The 23,414-nt window shown below is 43.8% G+C and overlaps 1 protein-coding gene across 2 annotated transcripts in view; it reads left to right on the top strand.

The window, feature by feature from the left end:
- JAG2 (jagged canonical Notch ligand 2) overlaps nucleotides 1-23,414 on the top strand; it is a 134,504-nt gene that overhangs the window by 48,154 nt on the left and 62,936 nt on the right. For both annotated transcript variants that reach the window (XM_073609944.1, XM_073609943.1), the window contains exon 3: nucleotides 19,948-20,002. In XM_073609944.1, coding sequence (XP_073466045.1) covers nucleotides 19,948-20,002 — 55 coding nt within the window. The remainder of the gene's footprint in view (nucleotides 1-19,947; nucleotides 20,003-23,414) is intronic.

The raw sequence follows: 23,414 nt of genomic DNA, 5'->3' as shown, positions 1-23,414 counted from the left end.
TGCTCAGGTCTCAGATTACACTCAGCTGTCCTACCTGTGCAGTGTGCACCATCGGATGCCCCTGCCTCTGGAAACTCTAAAACAAATGGTCAGAATTTACACAGCTTTTCAAAGGGCTGCCGTGCCTGTGTTTGCCACAGAAAAAAAATGTATGCACCTTTTTCAAAATGCGGCCTGAAGGGAAAGTGCATGATCGTTTTGATCATGCGATTTTACCCTGTGGTTCCTGCATGCCCGCTGCAATTTTACATATGTAGGGGGTGCCATTCAGTATGAATAGCAGCCCTGCGCATTTTCACTGGGGTGGTAGTGAGTGCAGGAATCGCTGCAATACCAGCAGCCACACATGGGGTGAACCAAGCCTGAATGGATGTAGAGGGGAGGGGGGTGTAGATAAATGGGTACAACTTGTGTAGGAGGATTTGTTTTCATGCTTGTATCACCTGAGGCCAGTCACTACTACACTGGGTATATGTGAGGCTTTACAACCACTTCAATGTTTCTGAGCCACTGACATGCAGATCAGAAGTTTTGACTTACTGCATGTTTGTTCCGGGTCAAAGGCTCAGAATCGTAAAGTAGAACTAAAGGCAAATCTTTTCATTTTGGATAGAACAGAGGGTTATAACCTCTGTCATGTGTTTATTTTTCTTTTGCCATCTCTGTCCCACTGAGTGGATTTTCTTCACGTTCTGTCCCATAGGAAGGACAGGAAAGGAGAAGAAATCTTTCCAAAGTGAGGGAAATCCCTGGTAGTCTATTCCTGCTCAGGTGATCGCTCACCATTTGGGGTTTGCTTTTACTTTGTGACTATGGTCATCAGGGCAAGTAGAGGGGGGGGGGGGGAATCCCCACAATACCAGTGTTCTAATCTCTCTCCACTCTACCTAAAAATGTAAAAAAATAAATACATTTCCCTAATGCTGGCCATACATGTTTAGAAAATCATTTGAAAAAAACGGTCGGATTTCTAAAGATCTGTCACACGATAACACCATAATTGTATCAATATGTCGCCTAATTATCAACATATTCTGGATCGATAACATAAACTGTACATTTTAAATTGATTACACGATCTGGGGTTACATTTTAACACACATATGCAGTGTAGATTTTGTACACTTTTTGTAGAACTGTTTTCGATCGATTCCACTACTGTTTAGAAAACCGATTGTTTAAGCTAAAAAAACTGATTGATTGATTGATATATATATATATATATATATATCAATCAATCAATCAATCAATCTATCAATCAATTTTTTTTTTTTATATAAATCTTTGCATTTTCGATAATCAAAATGAGCCCACTAATTTGTCAAAAGTAGAATTTCTTTTTTGAATGATTTTCTAACTGTGTATGGCCTGCATAAGTTATATTTTAAAATGATACTAAACCCAGGACTCTGCATTCACGAATATCTGATCTCCCACAGTACACAGAACATTGAAATGCAATTGTTTTAGTAAATATAAACTGCTAAATACCTTTCCTCATCAGCAGTATATAGCAGCCTTGTGACTTCTATCAGTGTCTTGTAGGAGGAGTTTTTATTCTACTTTGACTGTCCTGCAGGACCCCTGACCCTCTGGACAGTGCTGATTGGCTCTGTGCTGATCACATTCACCCTCCCAAGAGGAAAAAAAACTCTCTCGCAATACACTCCAAACTGAGCATGTGCAGCCTGTCTCCTAGCCTCTGTTCTTTCAGGAGATGTATCGGGGACAGTTTAAGAATTTTAGCATGCATAAAAATTCCAAGGACAAAAGCTATAATCCTACTACTTTATAAAACTCTGGTTAGGCCTCTTCTGGAGTTTTCTTTCTGGTCACCAGTCCTCTGAAGGGATGTGCTGGAGAGAGTCCAAAGAAGGGCAACAAAACTAATACAGGCAGTCCCCGAGTTCCGAACCTCCGACTTGCGGCCACTTTTCGACGGGCATCTTGGAAAACGACGCATGCGCGGCTGCTTGACAGAACATTGTAAAATATCGGATAAAACGAAGTCTGCCGTTCTGCACATGCGCTTCCGACTTACGAACATATCCGCCTTAAGAACAAACCAGGAGTCCCTAACCCATTCGTAACTCGGGGACTGCCTGTAATGGGTCTGGAGGACCTCCTAAATTATGAGGAACGACTGTAAACACTAAATTTATTCTCGCTGGAGATAAAACGCTTAAGAGGGGACATGATGGCGATCTACAAATATCTCAATGGGGATCCCAGCATAGGAAATAATTCAGTCCCAGGGAATGTAAAAGGAAACTGGGGCACAATGAGACTGGAGAAGTGGTTTAACCTTAAACTGCGTAGGGAGTTCTTCACTGTTGGGGCAATAAGGATGTGGAACTCTCCACCACAATTGGTGGTGGCTGCGGGGAGTATGGATATTTTTACGACACTTGGATGTGCAGCCTTTAAGCAGTTGCATACCCTTTTTTTTTTTTTTTTTTTTTTTTACCTGTACCTATAATAAGGCTTACTGGTAGGTAAAATGAATATCTCCTAAACCTGTATGATTTAGGAGTTATTCACTTTGCATGCAGCCGCTGACGTGTGAAGGTCTGACACTCTTCCGGACTTTGGAAAGAATACTCCTGCGCGCAGGAGTCCTGCTAGCAGCATCTTCGGGTTCGCGGCTCCGGCGCTGTGTGTGGCCGGAGCCGCGAACCCGGAAGAAACGCAGAGGGCAAAATGTCAGCTCCCTCGGCGTGGACCTGGATGCGATACGGGGACCTCGTTCTAAGGTGAGTATTTTATAATGAGCTAGTATGCGGTGCATACTAGCTCATTATGCCTTTGCCTTACAGGGTTTTTTTGTTTTTTTTGTTTTTCCCCATGTGCGGATATACAATTGCTTTAATGCCCTTTCACACTAGAGTGGGGGCGGCATCGGCGGTAAAGCGCAGCTTTTGTAAGCGGCGCTTTACCGTCGGTATGCGGCTGCTAGCGGGGCGGTTTTACCCCCCTGCTAGCGGCCGAGAATGCGTTAAAACCACCGCAAAGCGCCTCTGCAGAGGCGCTTTGCCGGCGGTATAGTCGCACTGTCCCATTGATTTCAATAAGCAGGAGCGGTGAAGGAGTGGTATACACTCCGCTCCTTCACCGCTCCGAAGATGCTGCTGGCAGGACTTTTTTTCCGTCCTGCTAGCGCTATGCTCCAGTGTGAAAACCCTCGGGGCTTTCACACTGGAGACAAAGCAGCGGCACTTTCGGGTCAGTTTGCAGGCGCTAATATTATCGCCCCAGTGTGAAAGGACCCTAAAGGACATAACATACAGGGATATGCGAAATCATTATAGACACTGATACGCATATACCTACACAGGTTGAACTGAATGGGCAACTGTCTTATTTTCAGCCTTACCAACTATGTAACTAAGAACGGGAGGATTAACCTCTTAGGTTCCACAGTGAGTATATAACAAGCATGCGTTTGTTATTTTAATAGGGAAAAAAAAAAAAAAATGTTATACTTTCCTGCACTGTACAGTGGTTTTACACAGGCCAGCCTGGATCCTCCTTCTCCAGTTCCTGGAGCTCCTAGCCCCTCCATCCTGTTGAGTTCTCCCACAGCAAGCAGCTTGTCGGGGGGGCACCCGAGCGCAGTCACAGCTCCATTCAGACAGAGCTGCAGTATTCACCCCCCCCCCCTTCTGATTGGCTAACTGAGTTTGATAGCAGCAGGAGCCACTGGCATCACTGCTGTCTCAGCCAATCAGGAGGGACTGCCAAGGCACTCGTGGCCTTCACTGGATAGAGATGGGGTTCAGGTAAGTATTGGGGGGGGGGGCGGCTGCTGCACACGGGTTTTTTTTTTATCTTAATGCTTAGAATGCATTAGGATAAAAAAACTTCTGCCTTTACAATCACTTTAGGTCAACATAACTAGGGATGGGTCCGGATTTAGTAATAGAAGATGGTCAATCAGATTTTAACTCGCTGTAGTTGGAAGGATTCATATTAGGGGCAAAAGGACGTCCGCATTTTAACATATTTCCGGTGTTCTTTGTATTCCGCTTGTTGCAGGCTCTGATGTGCAGCTTGACTACAGGGGATGTAGGATTGTGATGGGGGGGGGTTTGTCCTGCACTTACATGTATCGGAGACGGCGCTGCATCTCTGAAGGCTTGGCATGATGCAGGTCATGGACCCCAGTTGTAGTACACCCTCCCCAGTGACTTTTTACAGCACCGCATGAACATCTCATTAATTGCTCATTACACATTAACTGTATTTTAATGGACCAGATCATCTTGCTGACCTCAATATTCCCCCCCCCCCCCCCCCCCACTTTTTTAAAATTTATTTTATTTTTTTTTTTTTTTTTGGGATGTGTTAATAGATAAAGATTTTGAAACCAAGCAATCAAAGGGCCCCTGTGAAATGTATGACATGAAAGCGTCGTTTTCTTCTAAAGGTTGCCAGGAATAAGCAGTGTCACCCGATACTGGTGGGATCCAACTACACTGGAGACTGCAAGCTGTTAGAAACTAGAGCGAGGAAACGCATACCGGTACGAATGACAATTTAACCTTGAGACGGAGCTCTGTTCTGCCGTGCCTTTTATTCTCCCCACGTACGCCAATGCCACTTCCTTGCAGGCTATAAAGCAATGCTTGTCATTTTACAGGATATTGTTGTGCGTTTCCCATGGGCGCCGGATAAGTGACAAGAGTAAAAAGTCTCACAATGGCAGTAGCCGTGTCTATAGTAACATTTTTAAGTACTCTGGTAAACATGATTTGCTTTTGAGACAATCTTATAGAAGAACTATTAAGCAATGTTTAAAAAACGTTTTTCTTTGGAAGGACGATCGTTTACTGGGTCCCCATGACGAGGCAAATGATTAAAGGGACTTTGGCATGAGTGAAGTATGAGGCTGTCTTTGCTCGTGCCCTTATGAAAATACCAGATGCCTGGCCATGTCCACCTCACCCATGTCCAGACCTGGAACAAGCATTCTGTAAATCGGTATCTAAATTCCTTGTTGGGTCAGAAGCTCAGGGCAGCACTGGACCCAAAATATCAGCATGACGGCCAGGAAACCTTGTTGTCAAAAGGAGACTTGCTTTTGGGATTTTTTTATTTGTTGGCAGTTCTTAGAGGGACTGGAGTCTGCTCACACAATTTGTAATAACATCTTTGCCATTCTGAAGCTTCCCTCCAACCACTTTGCATATTTTATATACACTGTGATTCTGTGCTTGCCAGATATGCTGCAGAAATCTCCCTCCACTGAGTTTGGCTGCAACCATTTTAACTGTGGGCAACTGAAGCTGCTGCCTGTTCAGTGCCTGGATTTACAGAGACACCTCCATCCCTGCAGCTTTCATTGGCCCTTGTATGACTCATCCCCCCCTTTCCTTCCTGGCAAACTCTCTCACCAAAGTTAGAGAGCTGTGCATGGGGTCATAAGCCTAGGCTTTTTACAAGCCAAGAAACAGGAATTGGGCTTTATAAGGTACTGGGAGAAAAAGAGGGTATACAACCCCTTAAAGCCTGCACATCCAAGAGTCTTAAAATAAAACCACAAGGGCAGAAGATTTAATACATGGAAAGATAAAAAATGGCTGAAGGTCCGCTTTAACATGTATACACTCAGCAGCCACTTTATTAGTTACACGTGTTCAGTTGCTTGGTACCACAAATTGCTAATCAGCCAGTCGACTTGCTGAAGTTCAAACCGAGCATCAGAATGAATCGGGAGAAAAGATTTAAAGGAGAAGTCCAGCCTGGGCTTGTTTGGCTAGGCTTCTCCTATGGGTCACAGGAGTGCAATTTGTTTTGCACCCCTGTGACCTGTTTTCAGCAGAGAGCGGTCTGAAGTCCGCTCTCTGCTGATGTCACCAAGATCAGTCCAGGCAGTGCATCATCCCGACTCTGGATCCGCCAGCTGCCTTGATTGATGGTAGTCTCAGCCTCTCAGCGAGCCGCTGAGACAACCGCTCCCCCACAGCTCAGCACTCCAGTGAGCGTGGAGGACCAGAGGGGAGAGACTATTATTGACACTTATTGACAGTCAGCAGCTCTCCGCTCTGGGAGGTGAGAGAACCGAGCCGTCGGCGATGTTCGATGGCTCGGTTCTCAGCGCAGAGACGTCGGGGGACAAATGCAGCATCGGTCTGATGTTGCATCCACCTAGGTAAGTATGAATATGGGAAAAACTGTATTCCCATACTACTTTTAAGTGACTTTGAATGTGGCATGGTTGGTGCCAGCCGGGCTGGTCTGAGTATTTCAAAAACTGCTGATCTACTGGGACTTTCACACACAACCATCTCTAAGGTTTACAAAAGGCAACAGTAACTCAAATAACCACTCGCTACAACCAAGGTATGCAGAATACCATCTCTGAACGCACAACACATTGAACCTAGGTGCCACTACTGTCAGCTAAACGGGAAACTATAAGGCTACAATTCACACAGACTCACCAAAATTGGGCAATAGTAGATTGGAAGAACGTTGCCTGACCTGATAAGTCTTGATTTCAGCTGCGACTTTCAAAAAGTAGGGTCAGAATTTGGCGTAAAATGAAAGCATGGACTCCTCCTGCCTTGTATCAATGGTTCAGGCTGGTGGTGTAATGGTGTGGGGGATATCTTCTTGGCACACTTTGGGCCCCTTAGTACCAATTGAGCATGGTTTAAACGCCACGGTCTACCTGAGTATTGTTACTGACCATGTCCATCCCTTTGACTACAGTGTACCCATCTTCTGATGGCTCCTTCCAGCAGGATAATGCTCCATGTCACAAAGATCAAATCTCAAACTGGTTTCTTGAACATAACAATGAGATCACTGTACTCCAATGGCCTCCACAGTCATCAGATCTCAATCCAATAGAGCACCTTTGGGATGTGGTGGAAGGGGCTATCCCTCATTCAAACTTGAGGAGAAGGAGTTGCTCTGACCTATTCACATTAGTTTGTAAATGTCAGATTAAGCAATTGTGCTTTGTAAACTGCCCAAAAACCTAAAGTGCAAAAGCTCTGCTTCTTGGTAGAACATTCATAATGTGTGGTCCTGTGAACCTGGCAGCCAGCAGTAGGAGCAGTGAATTTTTTGAAGGGGCTGTGATATCAGTGATTTTTAGCAGTCTTGTGTAACCTGTCCCCAGTCTGTAACTGTCCCGTCTCCTGAAGTGTATTTTTTGCCTCCAGTCATACTTGTAGCATGTTTGCAATTTCTTACAATGTGCTTTGCCATTGTAGTTGCAAATTGAGGTTCCCATAATCTACCAAGCTGACCACCACTGATCTTGAGTATGTGATAAAAACGTACGTACATTTTTGATGTGCCCCTCCTTTCCTGAGGGTTCAAAGAACTGTCTTAGCAAAGAGAGTATCAACATCTCTGCTGAAACCGACATTTTGACATCTTTTTTTCAAGATGAATTAGAAGACTGAACTGGGCACACAAAGTTCTCTAAGCTTGGTAATGTTTATCCCATTTCAAACACTTTCTAGGTCCTTTCACACTGGCGATCTAAATAGGTCCGCCTGTCAGTTTTTCGTGCAGACCTGATTGGCAGATCCCTGTATTCCAATGGACTGGTGGGTGTAAACTCCTACCACTGGGTCTGATTAGACATGCTAAAAAAAAAAAAAAAAAAAAAAAAATTGGGGGGCTGCGTCCTCTTCCATTTGGGTGGACCTGATCGGAGGATGCTGGGTCTAAACAGACAACGGAGTCCGTTTGCGCCAGGCTGCCCATAGAGCAGAGAAGGCTCTTTCCACATCTGCTCCACAAAACACAAAGTGGACACAGTATTGTCATCCGCCCTGCTCTGCAGGAGATCCACTCACAGATCCACCGATGATCAGAACTGAAGGCAACTATGTGAAAGGGCACCTTTAAGGCTAACTGGACAATGAATGTTCTACTCTTGGAACCCATCTCTGGGAAAAGGAAACATGCTTCTTTGCAGTGTAGCTGCCCCACAATACAAGGGATGACTGTTAGCTTAGGTCTAGGGGACGACTCTGAGCTTTCCTCTACTCCCTTATGTTCCCTCAGTGGCCTGTCCCTCAGTATAACCACTTTCAATGCAGGGCTACAGACAAAGGGGAGAAGAGGGTGCGAGAACCACTGGTCCTATATTCAGGAGGAGCCAGGTGAAGTGGAGGTTCAGCTAAGCAAAAGCATGTTTCCCTAGACCTAAATGATCATTCAACCCTTGCAGTGCTGTCTCCCACGTTAGAGAACATGGAAATGCAATAGTTTTTAGTAAATATAAACTGCTAAATACCTTTTCTTATCAGCAGTTATACAGTCTTGTGACTTCTATCAGTGTCTGGTTAAAGCTTAGAGGAGGAGTTTCCATTCTCTCCTGATTGTCCTATGAGGCTTTCAGGACCCCTGACCCTCTGTCTGGACAGTGCTGATTAGCTCTTTGCTGGTCACATGCACTTTCCCAAGGAAAAAAAAACAAAACTCTAGCAATACACACCAAACTGAGCATGTGCAGCTTGTCCCCTAGCCTCCGTTCTATCAGGAGATGGTTTGGGGACAGTGGAAGAAGGGGAGAATCAGAGAATATAGGATCATACAGCCTTTATACACAATGCAGGGGATTAACCCCTTAGGTTCTACAGTGAGTATAAACTGCATGTACAGACTGAGTTTACTGTTGTGGGTTTAGTAACACTTTAAGTAGTCCTTTTGTGTTTTGGGCAGGAGAGAATCTTACTCTGGTGATTCATTCCTAATTAAATGAGTACACTGGTGGCAGGGTGGGGACAGAATGCTGCAGAGCTGAAGGCTGCCATATTGGTGCCACCTCTGGCCTTATGGGAATTAAGTGTGGATGACCTAAGTTGGTATTTTTGGCAGGTGAAACAGTTGTGTTTTTCAACTATATTAAGCTCTTTGGGTGGGGTTTGGCTGATTCTTTTACTAGCTGCCATGTTGTCCCTGGGTTCATATTGGGTGTTGGATGTAAGTGGTAATAAAGTGTGCAGAGAAGGGGTGTGCTGTACCTGGATTTTAATGGTGGTGAAGGTAAGTATAGACACTGTAGGGCAGGGGTCTTCAAACTGCAGCCCTCCAGGTGTTCAGGAACTACAGTTCCCATCATGCCTAGTCATGTCTGTGAATGTCAGAGTTTTACAATGCCTCATGGGATGTGTAGTTCTGCAACAGCTGGGGGCCGTAGTTTGAGGATCCCTGCTGTAGGGTCTCTGGCACAGTGTGGGGGGGTGACAAATTCTTGGGCACTATAACCTACAAATAGAACTATTGATACAGTAACTATTGTCAAAACTGAAAGGACTAAAGCTGGCCATAGATGGAGCAATTTTATTTCCTGCAACCACTGGTCAGTCAATGTTGGTGCGGGAATCCCTCCCGCCGACCTGTTGTGTTCTACTGGGGGGGGCTCTGGCTGGTAGAACACAGTGATTATTGCTAGTTGCTATAATCGCATGGAAAAAATCCAACACACTGGTTGTACCCAAGTTAATCAGTCAACTTGGGTTCAATCAGCCTGCCCATACATGGTTCCGATCTTGGCCAGTCCCCTCTGAACTGACCAAGATGTGAACTGTCTATAGCTGGCTAAAGGCAAAGCTTTTTTTATGTCTTGGGTAGAGTGGAGAGGGATAAGAAGACTGGTCAGTTTTTGTGGTCTGTTCCCCTATAAAGTTCTGTTTACCATTATTGAAAGTGAAGGTAAAAGAAAATCCTAAATTTTGGGTTGTAATACAAGGGAAATTTTCCAATGCGATACTAGTGGTGACCTGAGGGTCCCCAAGGAATTCCCTTTATTTTGGAGGGATTTCCTCTTACTTCCTATTTGGCTATGGGACAGGAAGTAAAGGGAAATCTCGCCAATTGGACACAGATGCTGAAAAAAAAAAAAAAAAATGACAGGCGTTATGACCCTCCCTTACTATCTAAATTAAAAAAAAAAAAATTGCCTATAGTTTTACTTTGAAGTGGATGTAAACGCACATATAAAAAAAATACTTTTGGCCATAAATTTAATGCATTTTATTGTAAACCTACAAACAGCTGTGAGTGTACCTCCATAAAAATGCTTCCTAAGCTTGTCTCAGCGCCCCTAAAACCGCTTGTCTGTGGGAGTGGCTTAGGACCAGAAAATAGGCGGAGATGTAATGTCACACAATCCCCCAGTTATACACGCCCTCCAGCACAGCTATCTGATATCTTTATGCCTGTGGGCATGTCTCCTGAGTATATCCAGGGGAATACACAGGGGCCAGCGACTGTCGGCTCTGCTTACAGCACAGGATCTGTGCTAATCAGGAGAAAGCTGGTAGGAAGGGGCTAATGGTAAAACATCCAAGGAATCCTGCAGACTTACTGATGCATCGGCAGCTGATTGCACTGAGGAGCTTGTCAGGAGCTCAATCTTGTGAAGGCAGAGAGTTGCAGAGATAGCAACCCCCCCTCCCTTTTGCAGTGTATTACATGGAGGCTCGTTCTGGCCTAGTCTTCAGCACAGCCTGTCACTCACAGGAGAAGGGGGCGTGGCGACACAAATTTTCTGCTTGTGTCGGGTTTATGCTGTTCAGAAGAGCGGGGATGATTTCCGGAGAAGGGGATTGCTTCAAGATACCAAACTAAGCTCAAATGCTTAGTATAGATACTATCTATGCAATGTTTTTCATGTTTACATCCACTTTAACCACTTCCGGACCACCCGCCGGCGTTGTACATCGGTACTTTGATGTTGAATACCGTTGTTATGGCAGCAGATAGCTGCCATAACCCCGGTATTTTAAACAGCGGGCAGTCTGCTTTCGGATAAAAGTTGTCTCTTTGGTGGATTCACCGCGAGATCACTTATCGGCGGGAGAGGTGCCCACACTCCTCCCACTACATCCCTGTCATCTCCGCCGCTTACCGGAGCCGTCGGTAGTGGCGGAGACTATCCGATCCTTTTCCCTCAGATGCATGAAGTCGAGTGATGGAATGATGGCCCCCACTCGACTCAATGATGTTGGATGGCAGAAGCGACCTCAAACGTCACTTCCGCCCAATGGCCTTAAAGGGACTTTTTTTTTTAATTAAAAAAAAAAAATTTTTTTTTCTTTTTTTTTCTTTTTTTTTCTTTTATTGCATTTAAAGCGGGGGTCCACCTAAACCGCCAAAAAAAAAATATTAAAAGCCAGCAGCTACAAATACTGCAGCTGCTGACTTTTAATACATGGCCACTCACCTGTCCCAGGGTCCAGCGATGTCGGCAGGCGACGCCGAGAACCCGCTCGGTTCTCGGCAGCTGCCGCCGCCATCCTAGGTGAGGGAATCAGGAAGTGAAGCATTACGGCTTCACTTCCCGGTTCCCTACTGCGCATGCGCGTCGTAACTGGTCCCCGCTATCTCCTGGGACCTGTTTGTTTCCCAGGAGACAGCGCGGACTGACAGGAAGAGGCATAGACTCCTGTGGGAGTCTATGCCGGAAGTGGATGCAAATACCTGTCTTAGACAGGTATCTGCACCCCCCTCCCCCCTGAAAGGTGTCAAATGTGACACCGGAGGGGTGGAGGGTTCCGAAAAGCGGAAGTTCCATTTTTGTGTGGAACTCCGCTTTAAGTGTAAATGTGAGAGCTGAGGTCTTTTTGACCCCAGTCCTCACATTAGAGGTCCTGTAAGGGATGTTTACATTCCTTGTAATAGGAATAAAAGTGATCCAAAAATGTATTTTTACACTGTCCCTTTAAAAAAAAAAAATCAATAAGAAAACCAAATTTTTATTTTTTGTATTTTTTCTTAAAGCGCTCCATGCTTGCACACAGAAACAAACTCATATGCAAGTCGCTCCCGCATAGGTAAACGGTGTTCAAACCACGCATGTGAGGTATCGCCATGATCGTTAGAGCGAGAGCAATACTTCTAACTTATAAACCAAGTCTGAAAAATAGGCCTGGTCCTTAAGTGGTTGATGTACTTTCAGGACTTGTGCAATTAAATGGCTCAAACCACTGCCTTTCCAAAAATCCTCAAAGTATTTTACCTTAAATATTTACTGTATGTCCATCCCTAATTGGCAAGGAAGATCTGTTCTGTTTTGTAAACTAAACAGTGGTGTACAAAACTGTTTTAGGAAACTTGAAGAAAATGAGTTGCGCTTAGATAATGGCTGAAGTAAGATTAATTGACATGGCAGGCCTTCTGCTTTGGTTCATAATATGTCAGGTGAATGGTAGCAATTAGGCCACTTTCACACTGAGGCGATTTACAGGCGTTTTAGCGCTAAAAATAGCACCTGCAAAGCACCTTAAGGCCCCTTTTGCACTAGGGCGGTGCAGGTCCCAGCAGTAAAAGGGTGCTATTTTTAGCGCCGCTTTACCGTCATTTTAGCTGCGCTTTTCGGCTGCTAGCGGGTTTTAACCCCCGCTAGCGGACGAAAAAGGGTTAAAAGCACCACTGCAGCGGCGCATTGCCGGCGGTATAGCCATGCTGCCCCATTGATTTTCAATGGGAAGGAGCGGTGTATACACAAGTTATAGCGTCTACAAAAGAGGATAGATTTAGGGCATTTTTATTATTTTTTACTAGCAATGGCGGTGATCAGTGATTTTTAGCGGGATAGCGGCGGACAGATCGGACACGTACAGTTGCGTCGTTTTGCGCAATAGGGCTGCCCTGCTGCAGTATATATGAGGTGGGCAGTCCTTAAGTGGTTAAAGAATGTTACAATATTTCATATTCCTGAGTCGTGTCTGTTGTACCATGTATTGGTGTTAAAGTATCCTGTTTTCTTTGTATTTCTGCCTTTGTGTGAAATACCTTGTGATCTAACCAGCCCCCCAACTTTCCTTTCTCAAACTGACCACCCTACGCATGAGAGCACAATCCATCCCAGCATGGTCAGTTTTCTGGCTGTGCTGGAAGAACAGCTTGCCTGCCCAAGTGATTACACTCTCGAAGCCCCTTTATGCAGCTGGGAACAGAGGCCACTTATAAAAAAAAAAAGGTATTTATAAAGTGTATATACAGTAAAAAGATTTATTATGACCTGATCATTTTCCCACTGCCTTTCTTCCCTTGTGGTCGGATGTTGCAGTTGACATAGGTGCAAATTAAATCAAAGCAAAATTACTAGCTTGGTTATTGTTTCTAGCCAGCATGTCTGCATGTGGACTACAACTATACTTATTTAGCCAGTAGTAACATTAGTCAAGTTTATTCTTGAAAGGGATTACAGTTGGTATTATCCACACCTTCACTCTTGCCAGCTGTTAGGGCTGTATAGCATAGCTAGGAAAAGCTGTTGCTTATGCAAGAGTATATTTCAGCAAAATTTGTATTATATATAATTTTTTTATTATTCTCTCTCTCTCTCTCTCTCTCTCTCTCTCTGTTTTGCACAGAGCAGCCCCGATCCTCCTCTTCTCGAGTCCCTCTTCTGTGATCCTGGCCCCTCCCACAGCAAGCAGCTTGCTATGGGGGCACCCGAGCCGCAGCTTCCCGTGTCCATTCAGGCTCCAGTCTGCCTCTGCCCACATGTGATAACACTGGGCCAATCTGAAGACACCTAGTGCTGTCCCATCAGACCTACATGAAGCATATGTCAAGGAAAAAAAAAATCACACACTTCAGTACCGGGCACTTTCACCCCTTTCCTGCCCATGCCAATTTCCAGCTTTCAGCGCTTTCACACTTTGCATGACAATTGCGTGGTCGTGCAGCACTATACACATATTTTTATCATTTTTATGAGATGGAGCTTTCTTTTGGTGGTATTTAGTCACCACTGGTCGTTTTTATTCTTTTTTTTCTAAACAAATGAAAAAAAAAAAACCTGAAAATTCTGAAAAAAAATTTCTGTTTATAAAATTTGGCAAATACATTTTTTTTTTCCTGCTTCAGTGTTGTGCTCTGATGGGTACTGTTGATCTGTGTAAATGTCCCCTGTGACACTTACCAGCTCTCCTCACTCACATGCCGCTAACCAGCAAATTTATTTACATGTGATCACCTGTGGACACAGCTGATTACATGGTAAAGGGTCACTGTGATTGGCCCTTTACAGCAATCACCGAGCGTGCCAGATGTGCTCCCCAGGGGGTGTGCCGGGGGGGGGGGGGGGCGCGTGGTTCTGGAAGGACATCCATGGACACCCTCCTAGAACGGGAGAGCTGTGCTGTAGCTGTCTTTCAGCTATAGCGTGGGCATGAAATGGTTAAAGACCCTGCAAGTGTAGACAAATACCTGTTGGGCTGCCAGAAATGCCCTCACTTGATTTCTTATTGTGGACGGGTTATCAGCCCTGCCTATTTCTTTTATAAAATGCTCATCCACTTCCACTCTCCCGCTGTTGTCCTTCTTCACAATAACGGTACTGATTGAATTGTTGTAAAAGACAAGAACGGCGAGGGCCAAATGGTCTCCGGGCACAGAACCGTTCTGAATTGCTGTTATTTTTTACACTGATACCATTGGAAGCATTGTGCTGTTATCGGTTTTATATTTAACAGTCCAGAAGGAAGCAAATAAGAGAAGTTGTTGGGATTTACATATACTTAAAAACAGACTAAAGACGTGCTTGTTAAATGAAAACATGAAATGGTTTTTACAGGGAACATGTTTTGAATTGTTGTACTGTTGTGTGTGTGTGTGTGTGTGTGTGTGTTGGTTTTATTTTTATTTATTTTTTGTTTCAAATTTTGAAATGTGTGATCCTACCTGGTGCTTTATGTATTAAAGTGACCCTGTAACTATAATACAGAATATTAAGGATGCACCAATACCAGTTTTTTTTTTTTTTAAGACCGAATACTTTCTCGATTCCAATTACTGATACCTATTTTTAGTGATGTGCGGTCCGGTTTTAACAGCTGGATGTCAGCCCCCTCTGGTGTGACTTTGTTTAGCGGTTCAGGTGAAAATTGTCAAAGTGTATGACCATGGAATTTGCTCAAATTAAAAACCCTTTGTGGCCGGCACGCACATATGTGAACCAGCTCCATTGAAAAGGCTGCATGTTCGCTTGTAATGCGAATCAGATGTGGTTCAAATTGCATCCAGTTTGCATATATGCGAAGGGATCGGTTTTAGTATTGCTGCAGAATATAAATGAAGACATACCCTTCCCACTGAACTCCTCTTCAGTGCTTAGAAAGTTCATGCTGAAATCAACATTTCTGGGGATGTCGGTCTCCAGTGGCCCCCACAGCCATTGCTTGTTCCAGTTGGCCTCCATACTTCAGTGTAGAGAGTGGTGCCTATGGTGCAGCCCCCTTCTTCCCTGCCTGCTCCTGACCCCCCCCCCCCCCCCAATCCCAGGCTGAAGCTTCACTGTAGGAGTCAGGCCAGGCAGTGCCTGCTGCACAGACACCAGGTACCTGAGCTGGCCGGCAGGGGGAAGCCGGGGTGGCTCGTTCGGGGCTGGCTATGGGAGGAGAGCCTCTGGTGGGGCACAGAGCCAGTCCCTGCTTGGACATGGCATACACCATCCCTGCTGGGGGGTGGCCTGCGCTCTGTCCTTGTCCTTATCCTGCACTTCGTAGAACAGACAGGGACTTTTTGCTCCTTTAAGGTCAGTTCACACCATATGCAGTCCAGTGCGTGTTTTTTGATGCAGAAAAAAAAAAAAAAAAAAATAGAAAGTAGGTTATGATTTCCAATGGCATAGTTCACACCAGTACTTGCAGTTCCAGTGCATTAGAGTTGCAGAAACAAAAGTAGAACATGTTGCATTGTTCCTGCACTGGACTGTACTGGAACTCTGTAAAATGCATCAAAAACGCACTGCAACACATGTTCTTGAGGTTATGACAAGCTGGAAAAACGCACTGGACTGCACCAAAAGGAACACATTAAACGTGTCAAACGTGCATTCAGAAAAGCATCTGGAACCCATCCGTACTGCGTTTCTATGGTGTGAAGTGGCCCTTCGGCAAGTCTGCAGCAGAAGCACTGCAGCCTTTTTTTGGGGCATCAGAGTGGCCTGGGGCAATTGCCCTGCAGCCCAGTCCGCATCTGAGTGACCTTCATTATTAAGGAAATCTTTTGGCAAAAAAGTTACTCTGCAGGAAGGATTTAGATTGCCGTATTGCAGCCAAAGTTTACGGGGCATTTAAAGTGGAAGTCCAGGTAAAATCTAAAATCCCTGCATCTATAGACACCAGGGATCTAACACTAACCCCTCTATCCCTTTAAAAAAAAAAAAAAAAAAAATTATTATACATACCTTGTTTGAAAGACTATCTGACCCGCTCCGACCCGATCTCCAGCGGCGGAAGCTCTGCAGAGGACACGGAGGCCAACGGCTGTGAAATGAATGGGAAGTGATGTCACCCATAGAGTTACTATAGGGATTGCGTTGTCATCCGTCTCCTCTGCACTCACCTCTACAGTAAAACTGCGGCTGACAGCTCAGCGTGGGATCCAGTTGGAGCGGGTCACATTGGCTTCCAAAAATTATGTATACTCGTTTTTTTCTTTACAGGGATAGAGCGGTTGGTGTTCGATCCCTGGTGTCTATAGATGCAGGGATTTTAGATTTTGCATAGGCTTCCACTTTACACAGCCTGGAATTTGACTTGAAATATGTGAATCCACCTAAAGTTAATCTGCCAAGGTGAGAAGCTGCTATTAAAAACTCCCCTTCTAATGAAGCAGAGTTCCCTGGCAGTCATACTACTGTCTGCCCTCAGTCGTTTGATTCATTGAACTAGAACAAGTTTGAAAACTTGTTCGTTTTTTTTTTTTTTTTTTTTTTTCACTGGCTGGACAGTGTTACCCCTGTTGACAGCAGTAACTATTCAGTCACCTTTTGTAATCTGATGGTCATCGCAGCACTTTATAGCAGTGGTCATCAGTCCTGTTCCTCAGGGCCCACTAACAGGCCAGGTTTTATGTATTACCTTTGGGAGATGCAGACTAAAATACTGCAATCACTGAGCAGCAAATGATATCACCTGTGATGTATTTCAGTTATCTTGCACACCTGGCCTGTTAGTGGGCCCTGAGGACAGGGTTGATGACCACTGCTTTATAGCACCTGGCATTTTTGTTTCCATCAGTGTTTGCCCAGTTTCACTTGACTGTCTGGGCTCTGGATAAGTCATGTCATCGACATGGCTGTCTGACACCAATGCTAATATAACCCTTATTTTCCCTCTATGATTGTTACTTTCTTGCAGTTATTGCCATTACCTGTCCGGGAGGAATTTAGGTTGCTCATGAGGTAGTTTTCTATAGTGAAGCTGTCCCTATTGGATTTATAGTGAATCATGTAGGGATTTTGAAAGCACTGTGTGGTTGTAATTTATTGGTGCTACCTTGGGGCTGTTATTTTATGGCGCCATGCAAGATATAATGAATTTCGCTGTGATTTAGATGGTACTATACAGTCATAGCCCAATGGATAGACATTTATAGCCCTTTGTTTCCAATGTATGATCCCATAAACAGCTGCTGCCTTTTTGAAATGCCCCATTTGCTTGCAATCCTGCATTATCACTGAATACTCCTCAGGATGACATGGAAACCATCCAGGATTTGTAAATCTCTGTGCTAGACAGTTGAGATCTGGTAGTTGTCACCATTTGATTTATGACCCTTATATAAAAGCTCTTAGCAACCTAATGGATGTGTCTTTTTATATTGATTTTGTTCTGTCTTGATAAACCTTTGAGTTGACCTTGGCTGATGCCATTTTTATTATCTTGTACTTCAGGTATTACTTTATAATATAGTTGCTCCTATCTGGCTGTAGGGATCCCAATAATTCTTTGATGTGCAGTCACTAGAATGAAGCAGTGGGCTATATTCCTTGTGCTGTCACTTGCTGTTTATGTGCATTTGCTTGAGCTCTGGTGACATATATTGATGCTCTGGACCAGATGGTGACAATAGAGGCACTTGGCTGCTTAAGGTGTATTGACATGACTGTTCATAGTCTCAACCAGATGTGCATGGTATCATACGGTGACAACGCAGGAGCACAGTTTGGAGACCTATCGTCCTATAACAGAAGGTGCCTGAGCAAGGGCCTTTTGTTTTTAGCTGTTTAGCTGATGCAGACTAGAATACTGCAATCACTGAGCAGCAAATTATATCACCTGTGATGTATTTTGGTTATCTTGCAAACCTGGCCTGTTGGTGAGTCCTGAGGACAGGAGTTGAGAACCACTGCTGTAGAGTCTTCCACCAACTGCTTCACTATCTCAAGGTTTGGACTTTAAAGTTATAGAGGTGAAGGAAATGTCAGTGGACTACGAGTGTAGCAATCACCACAATTTTGTATTCCATTAAGAACTACAAGTCTGGCTCAGCCGCATATGGGAATTTGGGAATTTGTAGTTGATTCATTCAAAGATCTTAGTCCACACAGCTGTGCAAGAGAGAAGAACCCCTGTAGGCTGTCTGAGGTTTGCCACCATGTTGTACCCACCTAAATATGCGTGTACCGTGGTCTAAAAAGGTAACGTTGGCCTTTAAAGAAGTATAGGCTGACCAAAAAAGTTTAAAATATGCTGCCCCCTATCACCACCCCCAGCAAAATGCAGAATGTCTTTATTTTTCCAGTTCTCCCAGTTGTCCATTGTATACAGTGCCAGCGGCCAGCATGGTACATGATGATGAGGGCTCACCAGCCTTGCTTTGCAGGAGAGATAGAATTGTGCTGGCTGCCAGAGAACTGTGGAGTATGACCCCGTATTCCTCTCTGAGATCTCCCCACCCCCACCAGAGAAAACTATTCTACAAATGTGGGGGGAATTGTATGTCCTAGCATTACCAAAATGTAACCCCAAACCACCCTTTTCAACTGCTGACGTGAGCTTGGGTGTCCTTCGAAGTAATCTCTAACCCAGACTCCAAACTCCTGCTTATTAATTATTTTTTTTTGACCTCCAATAAGCTGCAGACTTGATGGTTTTCTCTGAGGAATGACGCGGCTCATTGTAGGACATAAAAAGTAAGTTTGGGATAGAGAGCTGATTCTGAGGATGCCAGAGCACCTCTCTATTCGTCTGTATTTTAACAGGCAGGGCTGATGACGCTACTTGGGACTTCAGTAGGACAGGCACTGTTAGCTCAGAGGATAGTAAGGAGCATGCTGAATTTCTGTCAAATTGATATTGTCAGTACTTACGGTATTTTGGGGGGATATATGGCATATATCTTTTTTTTTTTTCTTTTTTTCTTTTTTCTTTTTCTTCTTTCTTTTTTTTTTTTTTTTTTTTTTTGTGACATTTTTACTTTGAAAAATACAATTTGGATTTGCAAATCTCTGTGCCATTACTAAACCGGTTTACTAAAAACAAAATCCCATAATGCCTTGCTTTGCCTTCTCCCGTTGTATGTGCTATTTGAGTTTGCCAAACGGCAATGTTTTGTTACATTTAGGAAATCTGTTTTAAAATGTTTTTATTGAATTTATTGTTTTGGGAAAGTGTTTTTTTGGAGTTATGAATTAACCTCCTCAGGTGTGTTTTAATTTTTTAATTTTTTTAATTTTTAAAATTTTTGTTTTATTCGGTTTTCTTTTTTGAGTTTTGTGGTTTGCCTGAAGTGCGGTTCTAACCTTGCATCATTTAGGCCCTGTTCACACTTTTACGACTCCAAACTTTGGAGTACAACTTTGGCTTTGACCAGTGATAATGGACAAATGTTGCACACAAGTTGCATTGTATATCTTTCAGGTACGACTTTCATGCAGCTTGAGGGCAATAGACTTTAATATTAGCCCTCAGAAGTTGCATGAAAGTCGGTGCAAGAACTACTTTGAAGTTGCTGCAACTTTAAGTCACGCATATATGAATGGTTATCATTGGGAAAACATAGGGAACGACTTTTCATGCAACTTTGATGTCCAAAGTTGCATGACAAGTTGCACAAGTGTGAATGGAGCCTTATACATATATGTACATTTCATTGTTTGAATATAGTTTTGATTTTAAAAAGTGCACAATTTTTTTAGTTTGGCTTTGTATAGTAATTTGAGTTCTCTCTTTTCAGAGATCATTTACATTAATTTTGGAGGCTTATGACTGGGACAATGACACTAAAGTGGGTGAGTAGATCATTATACCATGTGAGCTAATCCATATTCATACTTGTGTTTTTGTCAGGAACATTTGGCATGCAAAAACTTGGTTGTGTCATTCTTTCTGCTCACCTTTCAAGAGATCCTGTCACTTCATCCTATCTTCACAATGAAACCGATTCTAGTCATCTGTTAGGTGTGCTTTTAGGAGGGCTGCTTGTTGCAGCAGTTTTAAGACCTGAACAAGGATATCTCCCCAGAAATTCAGACAGAAAATACTGTTCTGCATTGTTGGCTTTCGAGCCTTTGGTGCTGCTTGCAGCCCCTATGCCATCTGTTTCTCTGCTGGAAGAACTTAAATGTCATAAGATCAGCAATGAAAGCCGATGTATAGTAAGCCCACTGTCCTTGTGTACTATGAAGCTTACAGTTTGAGCTTATGAAATGTTAGTACTTTCAGTAGAAACGCTGATTATGTAAGCAATGGGGGAGCTGCATAAGTCACAATCTGACACCCCCGGAAATGTTGGTTTTCTGAATTGCCAGGCTGATGTCTTTGATTAGAAATTACAGAAGGGCTGCCTGCTGCAGCAATAGATGTATTTTGATAGATTGCAATCTTGTGTTTAGTTGCAATAGATTTGGTGACAGGGTCTTGTTAAAGCTTAGTATCTCTAATTATAGCACTGATTTGGCATGTAAGGGCCAAATACAGGTCTCTTGACCAATGAGGCACGGTGGTCACCGGTTTGCGAGGAATTAGGGTGGTAGAGCTTAGGTTTGGAGCAAATTCCACTTTGCCTGGTCTGTGTAACTAAACCTTCACCATCCCATGGGAATGCAGCACCTGTGTGTGTCTTGCTTTGGTCATTCTTCATAAAATTCAAATATAATTAAATAACTGCATTCATGGGATGGATTTTGACTTGTTCCCATATAGTGCCTACAGGTTAGAAAGCCCCTTTAAAAGCTGACTGGATCTGATAAAGATGTGGCTGTTTTACTGATTAATATTTAGCACTTTGCATATGCTAGCTTAAAAATGAACCAATGATGTCAATGTGCCATGGTGGTTATGGGTAATGAAAGAGTACTGAAAATATGGACTTTATAGGCACCAGATAGTAAAATAAATGTATTAGTATCAGTTCAGGAAAAGACATTCCTAAAAACATAAATACAAATGTATATAATCAGATCAGTGTATTCTGATGACCCAGACCAATCCCATAAGGATAATACCAAATCTGGATTATATTATTAGGGTAACAGCCGCCTATCACTGGAAGGTATTAAGGCATATGCCGTTGCGGATAGTGGATCTATGGGCGACTGACCGTCTGAATGGATCTATAGCTGACTGTATTCTATGATCCCCTCCCCTCCTGCTTTAGAAGGATGTTAATGCTGTGTCTATGTGGGATAGAAGCCTTTGGAGCGCTGTTGGCTTTCCTAACAGATAGTAGTTGTACCTTTCAGCGATAGGCTGCTGTTACTAACCTAGTAATATAATCCAGGTTTGGCTACCTGGGTGATGTATTGATAGGACTTGTGAAGTCAATGATTTCATTTTTTGACTCTTTCCATCCCATTGTATGCGATTTTTAAATCCTGGAATACTTACCCAAGCTCCTGAGGAAGCAAATTTTTGTGAAACATGTTGAGCTTATAGCTACTTATATACTACTTTGACCTATGCCCATCTCTCCTGGACTCTACCAGTCTTCATGCAACTGGTTGCTGTTATATTATCCTTATGGGATTGGTCTGGGTCTTCTGAATACACTAGTAGCATGATCTGATTATATATATTTTAATATCTGGTGCCTATTAAGTCCATGTTTTCCAGCCATTTAATTTTCCTTATCAATTAGGATGTGGCAGTTTTCACAACCACAGTACCACCCTGTGATGGTGTAATCATAATTTGTCTCCTAATGGATACAGCAAGAGTAAGATTTTTTTTTTTCTTTTGCAAAACCTATGATTTTACATCTTGTATTTCCTCAATTTCAGTACAATTTGTACTGTCTTGTAAATTGTATAATTAAGCTTGTCTTTCACTTACTGGCAGTTTAGTAAGTGTATATAGGCTATATGTATATAGGCTAACCCCATCACCTGCTCCACGAATCTGCTTCAAAACTGAACTCCGGGATAAGTAAATGTGGTCTAAATAGGAAAGGCCATGTGTGTTTTTACTTGAATCTTGGAGTGCTTTGTGTATCTTCTCCCCTGAAGATCTGTGCATTAGTCTAGTGTGAAAGTTTGCCTCTGAGCTTTCCTGTATTAAGACCGGTCACTGCTGCTCTCTTTGTGCAGGGTGATTGGTCTTGTCTCCGCCCCCTCTTGTAGTTTTCTGCAGGCAGCCTGTAGTGGGTGGAGCCTGCCTGGTCCCTCCCACAGCTCTGCTTTCTGAACAGGCTATACGCATTGCAGTGCTGTCACTGCTATTTTTTACAAGCTGATTTGGTGCACACCGTGGTATTTCCTTTGTGACTTTTGGTAAATACTTAAAGCGAAGCTCCACTCAAAGGCGAAGTTCCGCTTTAATCAACCCCCCCCCCCCCCCCCAATATGTCACAGGTACCCAGTTTTGACGAGTACCTGCTTTCGCTCTCCTCTCCCCTTCGCAATCTTCTGGGACACATCGCAGGTCCCAGAAGATTGCTCGACCTATAGGGAGGCACTGTGCAACTCACACGTGCAATGCGCACCTGGCTGTGAAGCCACAAGCTGTCACAGCCGGGTGCCCACACTTCCAATGCTGCTGCCATGGAGAGGCAGAGAAGCGAGGCTTCAGGCGGCCGCATTGCTGGACCGCGGGACAGGTGAGTGTTAAGTCAGCAGCTACACTTTTTGTAGCTGCTGACTTTTAATAAACACAAAAATGAGTGGAACTCCACTTTGAAGTGATACTAAACCCTCCCTCTTTTACCAAAATGATGCTCCTTTACAATAGTCTAACACAGATACACTTCGTTTTATTTTTGTTTCTAAATGTGTTTTTTGGGGGTCTGTTTTCCTCACTTTTGGTTCTTGTCGTCCCCCCCCCCCCCCCCCGCAGCACTGCTCTCAAGGGCTTCATCTTTAAACTGTTGCAGCTGTCCCCAAGACCAGTAATGAGTGCCTTTTTATCCCCATCCTACCCCTCCTCCAACATTCTGAGCTTGCACACTGAGATAATCGCAAGAGAAAATGACAGGTTGGTTGTACCCAAGTTAATCGATCAACTTGGTACATTCAGCCTGCCCATTAACAGTTCGAATCTCGGGTGGTTTCTGCTGAACGGCCAAGATTTGAACTATGTATGACCGGCCTAATTCTACCTGTATGTCCCATAACTGACATCTCATATCGACCTTTCCACCATGTAAGGTGTTTACTGGAATCTGTAAGGTGTTTTCTCTTTAGTTGGTTGATCTGTGCTTTATTATTA

Source organism: Aquarana catesbeiana, linkage group LG13, assembly GCF_042186555.1.
Source record: "Aquarana catesbeiana isolate 2022-GZ linkage group LG13, ASM4218655v1, whole genome shotgun sequence".
Classification (NCBI taxonomy): Eukaryota; Metazoa; Chordata; class Amphibia; order Anura; family Ranidae; genus Aquarana; species Aquarana catesbeiana.
The sequence above is the reverse complement of the archived record's forward strand: the minus strand, read 5'-3'. Positions and strand labels throughout refer to the sequence as shown.